General features: G+C 41.3%; 1 protein-coding gene across 1 annotated transcript in view; it reads right to left on the bottom strand.

The window, feature by feature from the left end:
* Positions 1–3664: 3664 nt before the first annotated feature.
* The window catches only part of SLC18A2 (solute carrier family 18 (vesicular monoamine transporter), member 2), a 29713-nt gene continuing 13443 nt past the window's right edge, over positions 3665–19934 (bottom strand). Inside the window, exons 5-15 of the mRNA XM_009574980.1 lie at positions 18400–18492; positions 17890–17979; positions 17738–17781; positions 17602–17662; positions 12240–12335; positions 9136–9214; positions 8838–8889; positions 8320–8383; positions 7126–7245; positions 6408–6541; positions 3665–3775 (exon numbers count right to left, since the gene is read on the bottom strand). Coding sequence (XP_009573275.1) covers positions 3665–3775; positions 6408–6541; positions 7126–7245; positions 8320–8383; positions 8838–8889; positions 9136–9214; positions 12240–12335; positions 17602–17662; positions 17738–17781; positions 17890–17979; positions 18400–18492 — 944 coding nt within the window. The remainder of the gene's footprint in view (positions 3776–6407; positions 6542–7125; positions 7246–8319; positions 8384–8837; positions 8890–9135; positions 9215–12239; positions 12336–17601; positions 17663–17737; positions 17782–17889; positions 17980–18399; positions 18493–19934) is intronic.

Here is a 19934-nt window from a genome sequence, read left to right as displayed (position 1 = left end):
TTGTATTTTAGTGATAAGAAGGAAAACATAAATTCCTATCTGGCATTAATAACAATAAGCGTTGAATCTCGAGGGTAAAATTGTAATACTACATTCCTGATGTAATCTTTGCTTCATGCTTCACTGTAAATAGCTGAAAATAAAGAATACCACAGAAAACAAGAATATCTTGACTTAATGATATCTGAATAGGTGGCAGCTACACACATTTGCAGACGATCTGCCTAATATGATTTTGTTGGCTATTATTTTATCATGAGAATAAGCTTTAATAAAATAGTTTTGCTAAATTATCAACTTCTTTGCATTGTGTTAATATTTTTTTTTTTTTAAACATTTGTATTGCAGTAGTTTATCATCTAAAGCCACTACTTAAAGGAAAGATCTTTGGGAGAAAAATATAAATTTTGCATTAATAAAACTACTGGTTGCTGGATTAATTGGCATTCTATTTGCATGCATTTATTTTTATTCTTCACAGTTTAATAGTAGACATAGATTTCTTTCGAAATGGTGATTCCAGTTGATTCTTTGTATACCTAGAGAATCTTACAAAATGCTAAGGATGTTTGTGGGGTTTTTTTAAGACCTCCAAGTACTGCTCAAATAATATTGCCATTCAATTATTGGTGATAGTGACTACCACCAGAGGCATGTTAGGAGAACAAATTGTCCAAGCAAAATTGCCTTGTCCTTCAGAAAATGTTAATGGATAACTAAACAAATCCTTACTGGTTTAGTAGCCTTTTTTTATCTAATCAGTTTTTCCTTATAATTCCTTATCCTTGGGTTTTTTCCCTCAAATTTGAAATAAAACATGCATAGAAGTTTACAACTACGGGGGAGAACTAAGGCGTGGGAGCAAATGAACCAAGTGACTTCTTCACACTTAAAGTGACACAGGTAAAAATATACAAAATATGAAAGAACCCAAATTTTCCAAATTTTTTTTGTGTATTTTCTCTGACTAAAGTTATTTCCTGACTGTCAGCAAAAAGGGTCCGTGTTTGATTACTTGTTCCTCCATGGCACAGAAAATCCAAAATATAGAACAACTGCTAGATGTCTTTTTTGGGGGGAAAAAGGTGGTGTAGAGAGCCCAAACATGGGTGTCTGCGTGGCACTTAACTCTGTCGTCCTCTAACTTCTGGTGGAGCAGGAGCGGAGCAAGAGCATAGGGGAGTCAGACTGAGCTGCGTGGGTCTGAGCTGTGGGACAACTGAGCAAACCATGGTAAGATGCTGGCCTGTAAGGCCCCTGCAGAAGAGGAGTATGATCAATTAATCTGTCCTTGGGCTTCCTTCTCATACTCCTTTTGTGTTGCAGATTAATGTGAACTCTTCGTTAATTTTGATCTGCTCAAAAGTAAAAAACCAAGCCACGAAGTAAGCCTGTGCTTACTTTACGTATAAGTTGCTTGTGTATTTAAGCAATACATTGGTTAATCAGCTGGCAAATAAATGAACATGTTGTGTAATAATTTAGAATTCTAACATTTGTATATTAGTTTCAAATTTAATTGGATTAACAATTTGATGTTGACCGAAAGAGTTCAGTGAAGCTAAGTAAAATAACTTCTCTTGGGGCAAAGTTTCAAGTATCCAAATGATCTACAACATTAAAATCTGAACCTACTGTAAATAATTGTCGATACGTGCAATTTTTACTTATTCAGTGGCAGTGAAGTACTCAACATACTGCAGAATCTTGGTTTATGCTGTATTAATGTCTGTCTCCAAACACCTTCTGCTTTGAAGGAAGGATTTCCATCTGTTATATATTCAAAAGAGTGCAACAGAAAATATACCACTATAAAATCTGTAAGTGGATTTTCAAATCAACTATAGGACAATATTGCTTGGTGTTTCACATCATTTAAGCCTCTTACGATGTTTCCTCAGACTCTTCACCCTTACTTAAACACCCTGTTCTGGCAGCATGTACAGGGGTGTGCCCTGGTACTGCACATTTTGGCCTTCTCTATTTCCCAAAAGTTAAATCTCAGACCAGCAGCCACATAACAGACTGGAGCTGCATGTATTTATGACCTGGAGTAAAAATACTTGTCCTCAATACAAACAAACTAGAAATGAGGAGTGCTTTCCCATGACCTGAAATATTTACTGGCTTTTCCCCCCCCTAGTATACAGTAAACCACAACGCATAAGGCAAATCATGAGGGGGATTCTTTTTTTTTTATTACTATTTTTACCTTATTACAATAGATCATGAACTTCTTTTAGATAACTTCATTTTAATGCAGTCTGAATGCATAATTATTGACAAAGCAATACTTGAAGTTTGATCCACTATATTTTTCATATTTTCTGACTATAGTATATACACTTTACAAAACTATATGTAAACATAGTCTCTATGCTGTAGTACATAAAACATCTGCAGTTACATGAAAGAAGGCACATAAAGATTTTAATTTTACAAATGAAAAGATACACCACGGTTGATAAGGATATTGGGATTGTTTTAAAATGCTTTCTTTAAACGTCTGATTTTTCTCAGTGCAGATAGGGACTGCCTAGTACAGTGCTTTTCCTGTATTAGACTGTGCCCGCAAATGTTAAGAGATATTGGCAACAAACTGGTCTTTTTTATTACTGTTAGACAAGTTGATATTTTAACTTCATATTTTGAAAAATGTGTATTGAATTTCTAAATGTGTACGCAAATGCATGTAAAATAGGTTTTTTGTTTGACCTGCTTAAGTTACCGGCTTATTTTCAGTACATGCGAAGACTAAATACTGTGATACTGCAGCTTTTCTTAACCAGCCACTTAAGGTGCAGCTAACATAAAGTTGAGATATGTTAAAAATAAAAGATAGAAATATAAGAAGTATCTTCATGCTGTTCTTATTCCCTTTAAGGGAAAGGAGCAGTGCACATTCATCCCTACTTCTTTACCCACGGTGGTGTGTGGTTGGTTGGGGGCTTCATATTGCACAACTTGTTGGCTAATTACAACTTCATTAAATAGTACTAATAGCAACACACTCATTTGTTTAAAATACTGTTTTCCCCAACATTCCATGAGTGGTTCAGATAGAGCTCATTTTTGAAATTGGCCAAGAAGTTGTGCCTTTTATTTTACTAATGTACGATCTAAAGTTGATCAAAAAAAGTCATAGCCATGTCTACAGTCTGAATTCCAGCCTTCAGCTCCTCTCAAGGTACTTACAAAGGTACAACGTAAAAGGATGCAAAGTGGATGGGCTTTCTTTGAGCTTTGCTTTTTTTTTCCCCTTCCAATTAGATAAGAAAGACCCAAGCTCTTGCCATAACTTATGACTCCAAATAAAATATGAAATATTGTGTGTTGATGTGTTGACTTTAAAAAACAAAGTTAAAATTCACATTTATACAGATTTATACTACACATTTAATCAAAAATATAGTGTAATATTCAATAAAATTAAATACACAAAATAAAGATTAACACTATACAAATCCTCTGTAAAAGCTTTTCCCCCCCCTTATAAGGCAGTTAGCAGTCTGCTTTATAACCATGGGTGATGAATAATATACCTTTGGTTTTTTGACCATTTCACTATTAAATGTACAGTAAAACTAAAACCTATTTCTGGATGAGATGTTTCACGTGAAACACTGCATTTTGTACACCAAAATACGTTATATGGCTTTTCATGTTACTCATCACTTTCATATTCTTCTTCTTCATCGCCTATGGGGTAGGACTGGATGTTGTTCTGAGTATACATTTTTGTTTTAACAGGACAGTTGTGATCCATGAGTATTGCCTGAAAGAAAACAAGAGTGTGAGTATTAGCGTTTCTGCTCAGCATCCAGCTGAGGTCTGTGGCCGACTCCACCACTCAGCCATCCAGCTGCAGCCACCATTCAGGGATTCACCTGTCCTCCATCAAAGCAGAACCCAAACGGATCTCAATTACAGTAAATTGAGTCCATAGGTCTGTGTGAGGTGGGATCTTGGCCCTAAAGACATCACCAGCAAGTTTCTATTACCTTTGTGGAACCAGTATTTCAGCCCCTGTAGTAAATTGAAATACATCTACCTGCTCTCCAGTTACCGTAACTTACCTCTCCTATATTTAATCTCTATCTATTAAAAGCTGGATGAATGAGGAAGAGGAGTCCTACTGCCTCAAGCTGAGTCTCCCTTACCAGCTTTTCTTTTCCCACCCCTTTCCGTAGAGCTCCAGAGCAGCATCACTGGGCTCTGCTGGGAGCGGTGTCCAAATACTGCAACACTGCACCCATGGCAAGCTAAGTGATTATCATCGCTAGGGGCCAGCTACAATATTACATCCTTCAGGATGAATTTTTCCTAGGACAATCAGAGTCTGTACTCAGAGCAGTTGTATAACTTATTTCATGTTGAGTGGGATTAAGTTTGGTTTTTTATTAATTATGCAAAGAGAACAAAATAGGGCCCCTCCTTTTGACTCTTTTCAAACCCAGAATAAATGGCACGTGAGTTCGCTGACACAAGCCACTTTGGGAATAGGAGACACTTTGCATTTAAATTTATGTTGGGGGGAACAGACACTGTGGAAGGTGTTTAGGCCACGTGGAGAGATCCTCTCCCTTCAGTGATTACCATGTTACTCGTGAAACCCTGTCAGTGACCAGCAAAGCCCACAACAAACTTCGTATCTCTAGCAAACGACAGCAGCCCTCTTTTTTTTTTCCCCTTTCTGTTCCTCAGCCTTAGTCAGTGTCTTAAAAAGAAAAATAAATCAGTGCAGTCTACAAAGGTCATGAGAAGGGATTAACTGGAAATCTGTGGGATTCTGCAGTCCAAATATGTGGAAAACAAAAGGTCTCTGGCCTCACATACGCCACTATTTCAGGAAGATTCATTTTTCCACCTTCTGTTCTGCTCATGCCAGCGTGAGCAGCGTACGCGGCAGGTTCTGTCCTTACCTTGCAGAGATGTGGCGCTGCATAGTGAGACCATGGCTGTGCAAAATTACATTTTCTTTTCAGCCAAATAAACAACTAGCAACTACATTTTAATGCCCAAGTCAACCTTGTTCAGTATGAGCAAGGATGAAGTGCTGGGTGGGCTAGACCTACAGATGGTGACAGATGCTGCAGCAAAGATTGGTACTTGCTTTCCGGGACTTTCCCAGCCCTGGGATCACAACAGGGATTGCACTGCCGTGTCATTCCTTCAGGAGCTTCCCATCTTCTTGCTGAGCAGAGGAAAACTAGTGAATAAAGCCATGGGTGCCCTCCTGCAGTAAGAGGGCTTTTGAACCTGATCCAGTATAAATCTATAGGAACAGCGAGTCTTGCAACAGCAGAGTAGAGGAGCAGGTAAAGGACATATATGAAAGGGCAAACTGAGGTACAGAAATGGGAAAGGAAGGGAGAGAGGAGAATGGTGTGGGAGGGGAAATGAAGGAAAAGGACTACCAAAAGCAAAGCAGGAATCTTTTTTTTTTTTTTTTTTTTTTTCTGAGGTGACAGGCTAGGCAAACAGTGAGCAATAGGAGGGAAGGAGTGAAACGTTCCCGCAGGCACATCCATGGGTGTCCTGGGGCAGAATTCATGGAATAAGCAGGGGAACGCCTCACTCCAGGTCTTGTGGAAAGTAGACTTTTACATGGACTCAGAGAGCAAATGTGAACATTGGGGAAAAATGGGGAAAAAAGTCTGTTAAAGACTGTAATCGCAGTCACTTCTGACTTGGGTCTCTTAGCCCCTAATTTCAGGGATGTGTCAGAACACGTTCGCCTGCTCTGAGGCTCGTCCCTAGATACCCACTGCGGCTCGCAGGGGACTGGGCAAGATTGCTGATTTGGCCAAGCACCGTTCTTCTTATGCACCATAGAGTGGCTGCGGAGCACTGACTGCTCTAGAAAATTAAGTTATATTAAAAAAGAAAGAGCCAGGATAATACCTGTGGTACAGATAGAATAAGAGAAGCCATTAATTTGTAAGGGCAGGTGATCTGCATGGAGGAATAAGGAAGAGGAAAAAATATGGTGCAAGCTATACTGTAGAAGACCATGAAGGAAACAGGTTGGGGGACACAAAGGAATGAAACACGTTGAGTACTTGGTCAATAAATTTCTGGCACTTAAAGGAAAACAAAAATGCCTTTTATACTGACTCCATCACAGCGTATGCTGTTGCAGATTAATGTCTGCTGGACCCTGTTCCGTGATAATCAAATTTGTGACTTTGTAACACTTAATTAATAAAAAGCTTTTACTTATACATCTTGGACATACAAAGAAGGGGGAGTTCATTCCAAAGGTGATGCATGAGGGTGAAATAAACTGTGCTGGTCCCATTTTGGGGAAGTTAGAGGCAAAGATGCAGAAATAAGTTCTCATTTGTTTCACTGAAAAAAACCCCAACCAAATCCAAAACAAAAGAAAGAAGCCATGTTATGCTTACCATTTTCTCCTCTTTGGCAGGTGGACTTCGAAGGAAAAAGCACAGAGGAGCGAAGAGGATATCCACAATCCCTATAATGGTCATGAGCCATGGAAATCCGATGGCCTTCGCAATGGCACCACCAGCAGAGGGACCTTGTATAAATAAAAACCTTTTTCTGAATACTGCTCAGACATAAAATTTGCAGCAGTCACTTGAAACAACAGTAATTTTATACACAGAACTCCCACTTTACAAATTGATTTGAGGAATGTCAAGACATGTTTGCAATTATAACATAAACCCTTTCTGGCTCCATAATCCACATTCATCGAAGAAATTAGAGATGCTCCTAGGGGCTCCCGGGGCGTCTGTATCATGCACTCAAGGAGGCAGGGATTCAGTGGGGGGTTATTCGCCTCGCAAACTATTAGAAGCACAGCTGTGGTGTTAGTTTTAAATGTTGCAAGACCTCTTTCCTAGGGATATCTTATTTGTGTTCAGTGCCTGCCGCCTTCAAGCCTCTTACAGCTAACGAAGCGGAGCACGGCATCGCGGCAGAGAGGGGAACAGATGCCAAACAATTCCCCGCGTCCTTTCCCTCTGCTTCTGATTTCTTGTAGAAAATAACCACCCCAGGTCATAAAGCCCGCGAGCGCCACTGGGATTCACACCTACCATCGTAGGATATTTCTCTTAACTGTCAGGTGCGTTATAGGCAGGAAAAGTCCGGACTTACCTATGGCGAAGCCCATGCAAAAAGCAACGTCAGCTATTGCGTACACGCTGCCATAGACTGACACATGACGCAGATCTACGAGGTAGCCCATAATTGGCATCATGGAGGAGTCCACCATTCCTGGTCGTGAGGGAGGGAAACATATTTCAGGAAAATACTGCCTTTTTTTGGTTTTTTCTTTTAATGTCTTGGCCATCTATGTGCTAAAAAGGGATGCAAAAGCAACTAAAAGGATGCTTATTCTTAAATAAGCAAAAGATTTGTGTTAAAATAGACTGTATTATCTGTGCTTTTTAAGGTCTTCACTGTGTCTGAGGTCACATATGGACATGTATAGATGTGCACATGCGACACTTGCCAGAGGACAAGAGAGATGCGAGCTTAGAGCCTATCAAGTGCTTCCCAGTAACTGTCTGTGCAAAGGCTCCCACCTCACATTTCCAGCCAAGTACCTTTCATTTAGGGGAAAATTATTTTGTATGAACTTATACTTACTGTTGGCCTAAAAGATTTCATTAGCCTCCAGTCAATCAAAATTATTACGGTGATTTTAGGTCTTTTGAGCCGCACTTTCATTGCTAGCAAGAAACAGCACAAGACAGCTGACAAAACTGCTGAGATACTCGGGATTTGTAGTTGCGCCTGTAACGTCTTTCCTAACTACACATCCCTCCCGCGTGAAGATGCCCCAGAACATTTGCTGACCAGCCAAGCGCTAAAATCCAAGCCACGGCCCCCACTCCAGCCTGACTGCGTGGTCCAGCATAAGCGAAGTTCACACGTATTACTTGAAAAAGAGTACACGCGCGTGGGCATGCCTATCGATGAACAAAAATTTAAGCCTGGTTTTTGGTTTTTTTTCTATGAACAACAGGGAAGACTGGGTTTCGGGTAGTGCATTGCTTCATTCCTGAAAACAAGGTATAAATTCATGGACAGTTTGAAAGATCTGTTTAGGACGATGGAGCAATTCTGGACAGACTTCGGAGTCCAGCTTGTCTAACAGCAGCCTGGTTTAAACTGCCTGAGCACCGTCCTTTAATCCTTCTTGCTCTACCTCCCAGTTTGGGCCACAGCTCAGGCTTCACTACTGTCGGATCAGAACGGCTACAAAACTAATTTTCCATGTAACTTCATATAAAATCATCTTTACGTAACAAACAGACTGCAAGAAGTCATCGGAATTTTTCTTACCAATGGCAAATCCAACTCCAAAATTTGGTGCTATGAGACCGTAAATGTTTTTAGCAAACGGTACCTATAAATGAAATTTCAGGCAGTTAATTAAGTCACACTGCACATGCTAATGAGGTTAGCTTTCTTTTTCTGAGATAAATTCTCAGAGTAGTTATGGCACACTTGGTACAGATGTGCAAATTAGAGTTTGATCCTTGTTCTGGGCTACTGTTTCAGACAACTGTGCCGTTAAACCACTGACACACTTACTGTTACGAGCAAGAATAAACTGTTGAATGACAGCTCAAAAAAAAAGGATCATCCTCCCCCTTTCAGAGCCAGTCTTCCTTCAAAATAATTGAAGCACTGAAATTTAAAAGCACTCAAAACTCTGATCTGGAACCTATTAACTACAGGTTGTTTAATAACGTATCATAAAGCAGCAACTTCAGCAAAATCTCATGGGGAAAGCACATATTTGACGATGAACACACGAACACTTAGATGGTTTGAAAAATACATCATCTTCTACTTACGCATAAAATACTTATTCCCACGATTAGCATCCCGAGTAAAGCACAAAGCCACCTATCAAAGAAGAAACATCACTCAGAGATAGGTGATTCTGAGATGTTAGAGCTGATCTTGAATGCTTCAAAGTCATGTCTGAAGTGCCGAGTTACACAACCAAAGTAGTAACATGTTCAAAAAAGTGATTTTGCTATTATAGAACAAACTTTAATAATTTCCACCATCAATAAACTGCCCTGGGAAACACTGGAAATGGTACATGGACAGCTTAGAAGATTATTAGTATTTTTAAATTAAGCATACCTTCCCATTTTGTGCGCAAGTATCCCAAAAAGATTAGTCCCAATGAGATAAGAGATACTAGCTGGAAGAAAAGCAACGCCTGAAAAATATGAGTGAGATGTTTTATCAGCAATGATTTTAGTGAAGCGTTAGAAGACACTAATAAATGCCAGACACTGCAATTTTGATTTGAACGCATCTAAGAGTCTTTGTGCACAGCCCAAAAAATGAAATATCCGGTTTGCTGCAGCCTTTTCATGAAATCTAAGGACATCATCTATGAAATGCAGGAGCGATGCGACGCCTTTGAAAAGAGTTTTTCAGCATCGGCTACAAGAAGTGGTATGGGAGAGGGGACGGCACAACAAAGAGCAAAAAGTTTGTATCTAAGTACAATAAGCTTTGGGATAGGTCAAGGAAAGCAACTCTTTCTTGGTTGCATGGGCTTATGGAGCGTATGCTCAGCACATGCAGCAAGCCCAGAACGGTCAGGGGTGGGTGAATCCCTCCCTGGAGGAGGGGACAGCAGGACTTTGCAAGTCACGGTCCCCCTCCACACCTGTGAATGCCGTGAGGCCTCGCGTTGCAGGCGAGTTTGTAACGCCGCGATATGGTCCTTGGCCATGCAGCGACTGAAGCCAAGCATATATCAATACTGTAAAGGTGAAGAAACCTTAACATGGGTTTGAAATTATTTAGCCAATATATTTACAGTTAATTTAAAAAAAAAATCAGTTATTGGTTTAAATTAAAAAAACCTAATTATCTGTAATGACTTGCAAATGACTTGAAAAATATCCAAGAGGCAGAGGAACGGGGTGGCTGTGCTTAACGCTGGATCCTTGTGGAATGGAGTTGAATGGGTCTTAGAAGAAATAAGACACAGTATTTTTCTGTTGTTCCTGTTATATTTTGCATCTTCTTAAGCAAAAAAAACCCTGGAAAACCTGACAAAACTGGGAAAGTCTGACAAATTAGCGCATGCCACGACAAACCCTCCATTTGGTCTTTGTTAAACCAGGTAATTCAGATTTAGAAAGCAGCTGTGACATTACGGTGCACAATCAAACCATTTCCTTTAAGTGTATATGCTCCTCATCTTTCACCAAGGCAACATAGATTTTCTCATTTCCTGCCTACCCATCTTCCTTCCTATCTCTCTGATATTCATAAGAAGAAAAAAAAAAAAAAAAAGATCGAGAGGTAATTTTTAGCCCAGCAATATCCTGTGATTAAAATCCTTCTGGGTTACAATGGTGATGCTGGGGAAACATTTTCACCTGTGTAACCGCAGCTACTTCGGTACTGCTTGGAGCCACCTTTTTATACCAAATGGTCACATATAGCAGAGCTTGACAACTGTAAAAAAAGATACTGCAAAGGCTTGTTAACTAAGACTTGCAGGTTGGTGTGTAAGCTGTGGTATACTGAAGCAGAACCGTAATATTTTAAAAAAGCTTTATGCACAGTAACATTAATTGATCAAATCAAGGGGTTTTTTATACCTTCTTCAGATCATGCTTCAAACAGCTGGATCTCCAAATTGCATAAGATTATCATTTGCTTAAAACCCTGCAGTTCAAGATATAATTTAAGAGGCTTAAAAACTTCAATTAATGCTGTCAAATCAGACAAAGTGTAATGGAGTCAATTACTTATATCATTAAGGGGTAAAATTAGTCTTAATTTAAAACGGATATTTTCCTTCTAGGAACCTCTATTCAACTAAGGGATCTGTAAATCTCATTTCCGTTGCACCAGTAATATGAAACTCTAGTGAGGGAGGTAGATAAACAATCTTTCTTTTTCTTCATGAGGTTTAAAATATCTAAGTTTGAGCATTAATTTTGCTATATTACAGGCTAGCAGTCATTACCATGTTCAAAGGTACATCAGCACATTAAGGACTGCTAGCTATGGCCACCCTCGATCTGGGTTTGCATTAAGAACTAAGGTTTGTGCTTTCTCTAAGGCATAGGGACACCTACATTAAAATGGAGTAGGGATATTAGTTGGATACTAGCTGAACATAATTTTCATGAAGAATTTTTCTTTTTCTTTCAAATGCCTTATATTGATACTGAAAAAATACCCTAATGAAATGACACAATACGGAACACTTGTTAACATTATCAAATATATGTTGTGTTCGTAACGGTAACTCTTTCCTACAAAATATTAAAACGGTGAACATCAGTCAGACCGGTACAGAGGATCAGCACTATGTAGTGCAGTACCCGACGGCCAGGCACCCCCCACCCAAGACGATTCACATCAACCTCCCGCACACAGTTCGACACTCACTGCAAGTTAGTCCATTTTTCTTTTTGCTTTCTCCCCCTTGTTCATCACAAAGACAAAGTGACTGCCTCAGTTTTACTCTCTAGTCTAATCTGACACCTGGCACAAGTTCCCAGTTTGCCTGTGGACACTGGTTTCCCAGACTGTGTTACAGGTTATAAGGTGGTACAAGTTGGGGCTCTCCCATTGCCTTCGGTTGTATGGGATGACTAAGTAACGACTGAAAGGGTGTCAAACTTGTCAGATTCAAGGGAAAATGCTCCTCCCGCCCTTGGTGGCTACATTTTAAGTAAAGTCCATCCCTCTTCCACACATTGCCAGGAGCAGCCCTGGAAGGAGTATGTGTTGGCATGGGCATGCTCTGCACCAAACATAGTGCACCTGCTGCAGATTTCTGTGGCTGCCGGCTCCTGGCAACTCAAACTGGGAACGAGGAAGGATTCCCTCTGGGAACAAGCCCAAACAGATTGTTTTGCCACGCTGGGCTGGCTCTTGCAACTGCCCCAGCTAACACTCACTGCCAGATGTGCTGCTGGGGCTCCCAAAGGAGCCGGGACAAGCACAGTGCCGTGGCTGCCTGCATCTGTTTCTCCTTGCAATGAGCGTTGCCCCTTACTGGATCCTCTATTGCAATAACATCAATCCACTACCTATTTTTCTTACAGACCAATGTTTGCAATTGTGCAGGTGTAACACTGACAATTTGAAGATAGTAAAAAAAAATTACTACCCTGAAGCATATAAAGAGACCATCAATAACAGGACCAGAACTGAAACAGTCATTAGCCAAAATATAGAGATGCAAATAATATACTGTACTTTACCAAGCTGCCATTTTTTTGAACACATGGTCTCCATCATCCAGATGGGTAAAGCTGGTTCAAGCATAGCAATAGCCATATTTGCAAAGCAGATTGATCCTTAGAGAAAGAAGGGGAGGAAAAAAAAAGCAGTAGTAATTACTTCTTTTGACTATGAACAAAAAGCCATGCAAAGAACGGATGCTTTTACATAAAACATTGCGCTTTTTACAGTCCTATTTGTCATGCATCAGATGTTGATTAATGTTAAATAGAACAGAATGTAAAATCACTGAAGACTATCTTTCTATATATTTCTATTCTCGTAGAAATTCTACAATAAAGGTTAAGCTATTTTCATAATGTAAGAGTTTGCAGTGAGCTTGATGACATTTAGAAAGTTCATGAGGTCTGACTGTTGTACAAATGATTAGCTAAAACTACAATCTTTTGGGCTTCATCTATTCTCCTGGGGCAAAACGGAGCCCTGCTGTGTAAGAGGCACAGGCGGTGACCCTATGCCTCCGTCATCTGAGAATGACTATGATGAGACGTGGAGGTCTTGATCCTAAAAATACCAAGAGACAAGCACAGAGATGTCTATCCCCTGCAGAAGGGAATTTTGTGTCAAGATCCTATAGCTAGCCGCCAGTAAGTCCATGCAGCAAAGCATGGGTCTGGCTGAGCTTGCCCAGCCCTATGAATTTCAAATGCTTCCCGATCTCTTTTGAATTTCTGGACCTTTAGTCACCCAGATGCAAAGGATAACAAGGGGTGGATGTGCTGATTCAGTCTTGCCCGCCGGCTCAGCTCTGCCCTACGCCACCGCCTGCAGATCCAGACTCCAGTGGGTTTGGGTCAAGTTCGTCTATCCTCAGTAGTGCACTTCAGCTTTACTGCAGGGATTATTAAACCCCACAGTATTTCTTTGGATTCAGGATGCTTTTCCCGCTTACTGAAAAGAACCCGAGGCAGTCAAAGCCTCATGCAGGGCAAAGGGACACGTCCCCTCTGCTAATCCCTTACAAAATGACTTCCAAGGGAGTTCGGAAGCCACTAGAAGTGACAACCTCAAACTTGTGTTTTCTTTTTCTTCCTAATATTTATAATATATATATATTTATAATCCTTCCACTTTTCTTCCTAATATTTATAATCTCTGTAATTTAGAGAAATATTCTAGACTCTTACAGTCGTTTACCAACCAAATTTTACATTTTTAAAAACAAGCTTAATTCGTCTGAGGTCAGAGAAACATTATTTCTCCTGGAACAAGTCCCTCATCATACAGTTCAAAACAAAATGAGCACTGATGTCATTCTTTGCTCAAACCTGTCAGAATATATTAGACTGTAATAACGATTCCTAAAATGAACTTGCAGGCTAGCTGCCTCACTCCCTTCCCGGGGCAAGGAGCAGCAGTTCAGCACTGCTTTACCCTAAAGACGAGAGGTTAGATCTAAAGCTAACCTTTCCACTCTGCTGCAAGCTCCCACCAGCGTAGGGTCTGTAAGGAGCCCCAGCTGACCACCTCGGGGCTGCCCTCTTCCGAGCCAAAATCAGCCACGCTCAAGCAGCTTCCTTGATGCTGGAAGAACCTTTCAGGCCACACAAAGTGCAGCCCAGAGGAAGGCAGGCCATTCTAACAGAGATGGCTTAAATAGCAAAGGTCTTATTCTACTCTTAACGAACTTCACAAAGAAATGAGAAACAGGTGTGCGTGCACGTGTGTGTGGCATCTACTTCTCAGTAAGTCAGGAAGCATCACCAGAGCTTACCAAAGTACTCAGGTACATGGTGACAAAGGTACTTCAGATCTTTAGGATGTACCCCAAGAGAAAAGTGGGAGCCTGAGCTGGTACTCTGCAAACTCAGGGCAAAGTCCAATAAAGACTGTGCTACCTTAGCAAAGCTTCCCCAAAAGAAAATAAAGGTTTTTGTTTTCCTCTGTCTTGCATGGACCTGACCTCTCTTTAGAGGGACACGTCTCATTGTTTCTTGTTTAAATTAGATTCAACATCCTGCATTGGGCAGAAGGTGTGAAATTGCAACCTTCCAGCTGCATCCCACCTCCGCAGCTGAGAACCCACTCGGCTTTTGGCAGAGTAGACATCACTGGTATTTCTCCGTAAAAAAGCAGGTACCCAGTGAAAAGCTGTTGCACACCTTCTCAAGCACCCATGTGCTCAGGATGATATCTGTCTGAACTCTGTTTTTTGGATCTGATAACTTAAACTACCTTGTCTGTCAATGCAACTTTGTCAGCCAGTAGCATGTTTCTTTAATCCCTGTCAGTGAGTCTGGCTGTGAGAATGACATTGACTTCACTCACTGAGCTCCTACCAACAGCGACAAAAAGCGTCAGTAACATTTCTTTTGCCTGGGTCAGCGAGTACTGATGGCACCGACTTTGAAGCATCACCTCTGACACAATCCACACAGGAGGCAGAGTCTGTATTTGCTCACATTCCCTTTCTCCCGCAGAGGTTTTCATGTGAGCTTGCCATATCATCTGGTCCTGTCCCTCTGATTCCCACATCTTTGTGACCTCCCCACCTGGGCTGGTGAGTGGATGTTCAACAGGAACGGGCACAGCGCATCCTGCAGTAGCTATTGCCGGCACCGAAGGCGAGCAGGCAGTAGGACTGCGCGTAGGGACTGCGATACGCAGTGAGCGAATGAGAGCACTGGCCTCCCGTCTGTTCTGAGAGTCAACGTTAACAACTCACAGGCAACATGGGTTATCGAGGGAAAAAGTCACACTTCAGAGAGGAACACCATGCTTGAGTTCAAGACACCTTGTGTTAAAGGCTAATATTGTGCTATAGGTAAGCCAAATCGGTCAGAAAGCCCTTGTACTTTGAGAATACAAACAATTATGACTCAAGTGTACGATGCACGCTCAGGAGATTGAATCTGAATTTACACCATGAAATTAGTGTACCTAAATTAAAAGTGCAAGAAACACTTCAACTGTTAGTCCATTTGCAGCGTGCCTAAAATCGCCCTGGTTTTTACTTGTGGTTAATAAGTCAGCCCACTAGAACTGCAGTCAAGTTTTTAATGAGATCGTTAACTGGCTTAAAAGCCATTCAAAACCTTTAATCTCCCTGAGCAGTGCAAACCCAATGGGACTTTTAACCTTCTCCTCTCTAATCATTGTATCTGAACATTGTACACAATGTGGGACATTTACACTCACAGTATTCTTGTGAAGCAGAAGACATATTATCCTGGCTTAGATATGGAGAAACGTGGCATGATGCCTTGACTGATTGCCTCAAGGTGTCAGAGCACGGAGCTAATGCTGCCATCCCAACCGCTTACCCATCCTTCTCCATTAATATCAGGATCAGAAGTTCCCATCTTAGAAAACAGGGCAAGGAAAACATTGAACATCTTGGGGTAAGGGAGAGCAAATGAAACTTGCAGACCCTTTTCACTGTAAAAAGCAACAACTTCCAAACTGAAGCGATTAACATTTAAACAGTGTATTCCTGGTGCTTCGAGAAATCTGCATTTGGACTGATGTGCACGGGTAGGCCAGATAAAAGGCTGAATTTATAGTTGGTATTTGGCATTCAGCTCTGAAAAAACCAATTTTGGTCTGCAAGGGAAATAAAGCAGGGGGAGAAGAGGCTGAGGTTAGAGCACATCAGCATCATCCGTACTGTCAAAGCACGGGGCAGTCTCTGTCCCAGGAGGCAGAGACCCTGGGTGCTGGACCTAACCCTGCTGGACCTAACCTCCCCACCACAGGGACTTTCTCAGATCCTGGGCGCTGATGCCTGGTGGGAGGGGGACAGGTCACCCAGAGCCGTTGGCGAGAGCAGGAGGGATCGGAACCGAGAGGGTTTTTATGTTTCTATCCCTCTGTATATCCTTTCTTTCCAATTCCTCTGGTCACGCCCAGCCGCTGTGGATCAAAGATGGGAAGGGGAAGCAGGAGGCACTGGCAGTGCCTGCAGGCACATGCAGAGAAGCAAGAGGCAAAAAGAGCCAGGGCAGTAAAGGTGAGGTCTCTCTGACACACACTGTCCTGATTCCAGGCTTCCCAGCCCTGAATCTTTTCGCTACTTTGCTGCACTGAGGCTGTTTGTGCAGCCCTGCTCTACAGAGCCCCAAAACATCAGCTGAAACAGCCTCAGAGAAGAGAATAGCTGCAGAAATTGAATGCCATGCAGATGTGTTAGAAAATGGGAATAAAGTCCATCCCTGCTCTTAGCAGACGTGGGACGTGGTCAAAATAGTGGGATCCATGGTCTGTGACACCTTTTCTCTTCCTTGGCTAAGACTAGTTTGGCATGAACAGCTAAGTCTTAGTAAAGCGAAGTATCCTTGAAGTCAGTCCCCCTGGTCATATTTTGTAGTTTAAACCAAGTTCTGTCACAGATTAGACCTTGGCAGGGACTACGTTATTCTCCAGAAATCTACTTTATATGCTAGATGAACCTCACCTTGCAGCATCTGCTTTAAGCACTGTAAGAGACAAGGTACTGAATTAGATGAATGATAGATCTGATCTCTTGTGACAGGTACTGTCTTTGCTACTCTTTTCCCTCAAATACTTTTATTCTATGAAAAGGTCTTTTAATGCTCCAAGAATTTTTCAAGCAAAAGTGTTTGTATAACTTTAGTCACAGCTTGTCCAAGTGTCTAGTCAAAGAGTTAGGGTAATGGTCATTCCCTAAGACCACCAACAAACAGTGAACCCAAAAAATGCCTGGAAGAATTGCTTTCTTGGACAAGCAGGTTAGGATTAAGGAAAAAACTGTAAAAATTATGATCTCTTTTCAGATATTTTATGACCATTAAAAAGGGCCAGGCTTAATTACAGACTTCATTCAACAAAATGCAATGCAAAAAGGCAAACTTCCCTTGAGGCAGAAAGACTCATTAGTCAAACGACACCAAATACCAAATGCCATTCACCATTCAACCCAGACCTTTCCTGAAATGTAATCCACGCTCTAGAGACCAAACTCACTCCCTCTTCAAACGGAACAAAGTTCAGTGTTATTCCTTACGCCTGCCTGCGACGTGCTGGCAATCCCTCCCTCCGAAAGCCTTGGCCCTATTCTCTTGCCTCATAGAAAGTTTCATGGCCACATCTCCGTGCGGTGCAGCAATTCATTGCCTTAGCAAGCAACCACAAGTCACTAGTGTCCTCTCAGCTGGAAAGACACCTACATTTCAAACTTTCTGCCTGTTATATTTCTGCTGGTATACTCATCCTGTATTACCAACAGATTATTTTTTTCTTTGAGCTTTATGTTAATAAAAACAGCAAATGACAATATTGTTAAACCGGCTCAGCCTGAGGCATTCCAGGATGCCAGGTACAACACCAGCAGTTGGTTTAAAGGAAAAAAAGAGTTTCTGGTACCTGCTGCAATAATGATATACGGGTCCTTCAAAAGAGTCAGTAACGGTGTCCCCTTCTGACTCTATGAAACAAAAGCTTGGGATTAGAAAAGGCAAAATGTCATCCATTGCCTAGAGTGTTTTACCTTAATACTTACTTCTGCTTGTGCTCTGGATGGCTGCAGAACAAATAATTGAACAGCTGCGAAAAGAAATCAATACTGTAACATTTCTTCAAGAAGAGGGTTAGATGGTAGTAATATGAAAGGGATGCGCTACATGGTGATATTGACTCTTCGTATTTACTGACCTCCATCTAAGAGAGCTAGTGCTGCCAGCACCAGGAAAGGAGAACTCTTCCCCACAAACTCATACATGACGCTCCCAAAAGGTGGGCCCACTGCCAGGGAGAAAGAAAGGACACAGTTGTGAAGCCACATCTCTGACTCCGAACAAACATCCTCTGCAAGCGTTTGGGCATCCTGCTATTGGCACTCAGTGACCAAAAAGCTCAATTTAAAAATCCCCACAGAGCTCACTGATCACGACAATAACCATATTCTTCACTCCCCAAAATACTCTTCCCATGTAAACAAAACCCAAACACCTCAGAGATCATTGCCTGACATAAGTATCCGCATAAGAAATGTGCTGCTGTGGGAAAAACTATTCTTAACATGCACCATGAATCTAATTTGGAGACGGCACGATAACATTACACTCGATGAGACTTTTCTGCTGCGTTCATAGATCACAAGTACATGCTTTGGGAAGGCTGGGGGGTGGTTTCTCTTGCCAGCAGAGCCTCCGACTCACTGACCTAATACTCCCATAGCAAGGCCTCCTAGTGCAATTCCCATTGCGTTGCCTCTCTCTTCATCATCTGTATATACACTGGCGAGCATACCCATCCCTAAAATTCATTAAAAAAAAAAAAAAAAAAAAGCACAACAAAATTAGGCGTCTGTGTACTAGTTTATGGTCATCATTTGCCAGCCCTACTAAACATTATGCAGAGATGACAGCAGATATCTGTATATACATATATAAAAATATAAATATGTATATTCCCGCCTCATATAATTCACTTTGAAGTAAAAGGGGCTTTGGCAATGTAAATGGTCTCCAAGACCATGTTCTATTGTACAGTATTACTCAGGTAATTTAATGATGCCCTGATTTGCTAGATTCTTTGTCCCTGTCTTTGTCACAGAGCTTTTAGATAATGCTTTTCAACTAGCAGAAACAAAGCTTTTAACAAGTATTCACTATCTGGTATTTATACTCCGGGCACTTGACACAAAGTTGTGGTGACCACTCACAGCTGTAACTGTGGTCAGTGCTAGCTGTGCTCGGGGCACGAGGTACTATGCAGAGCTGATTACTTTGAAAACGAGTATTTCAAGTTCACCATCCAAAATTAAAGGATTCTTTTGACCTTTATCTTCACGTGCCTCACTTCTGCATTTGATGATGAACCTTCATTTCACAAAACGAAACATGAAGCCTAATTCATTTGTGGTTTTGTGAAGCACTTGGACACTGTAGATATAAATGCTGCAGAAGAGTCCTCATAGAAATTAATAATTCTGTTTTCAAATCAAGGTTTAAGCAAGACTCAGTAAATAAGGTCCACAGCTACACAGAAAAAGAAAACAAAATATTGCACAATTGACCATCAAGTGAATACCATCCATCGTGTGCATCAAAAGAGCAGAGGTCCTGTGTGGATTAACGTGCTTATTGAAAATTGGGGATGACATCAAATTGTTTGCATGAACAGCTGAAGAGCAAGTTAGAGAACGGTATCAGAATTCACAATGAATTTTTGAGGTGTGGGGAAATACTCTGGAAAAAAATAGGAGGCGATACAAAGAAGAGAACACAAAGTTTTACACTTAGGTAGGAATGATTACATGCACAAATGCAGGGGGGGTAAACGACTGATTGGCAGCAATACTACGGAAAACTTCCTTTGCCTGTGAGAGACGTGAAGTGGCCCTTGTAAGGAGCCAGAGCTGCTTCTGAGTGCTGGGTCTGGTTTTGGTGCAGCACAGGAAGAAAGGTGGGGGTGACTGGAGACTATCCAGAGAAGAGCAATGAGGATGAGCAAAGGAACAACTGCAGGACTTTCAATTTAAAAACAGAGAGAAGAAAACCGATGTGAGATGTGATAATAGTCTTGCAATATGAAAAAGAGCCACAAAGATAAAGAAAAGAAACTGTTCTTCATGCTCTCTCAAGTATGGGAAGCAGAAATGGGTTTACATGACAGAGAGGAGGCTTTAGATGAGACATCAGAAAAAACTTCCTAACAGTAAAGATACTTAAGCACAAAGCTGGATGCTGAGGGCA

Source organism: Fulmarus glacialis, unplaced genomic scaffold, assembly GCF_000690835.1.
Source record: "Fulmarus glacialis isolate BGI_N327 unplaced genomic scaffold, ASM69083v1 scaffold40723, whole genome shotgun sequence".
In the NCBI taxonomy this organism is placed as follows: Eukaryota; Metazoa; Chordata; class Aves; order Procellariiformes; family Procellariidae; genus Fulmarus; species Fulmarus glacialis.
Note: the sequence above shows the minus strand (reverse complement) of the source record. Positions and strands in the feature narration are given on the sequence as shown.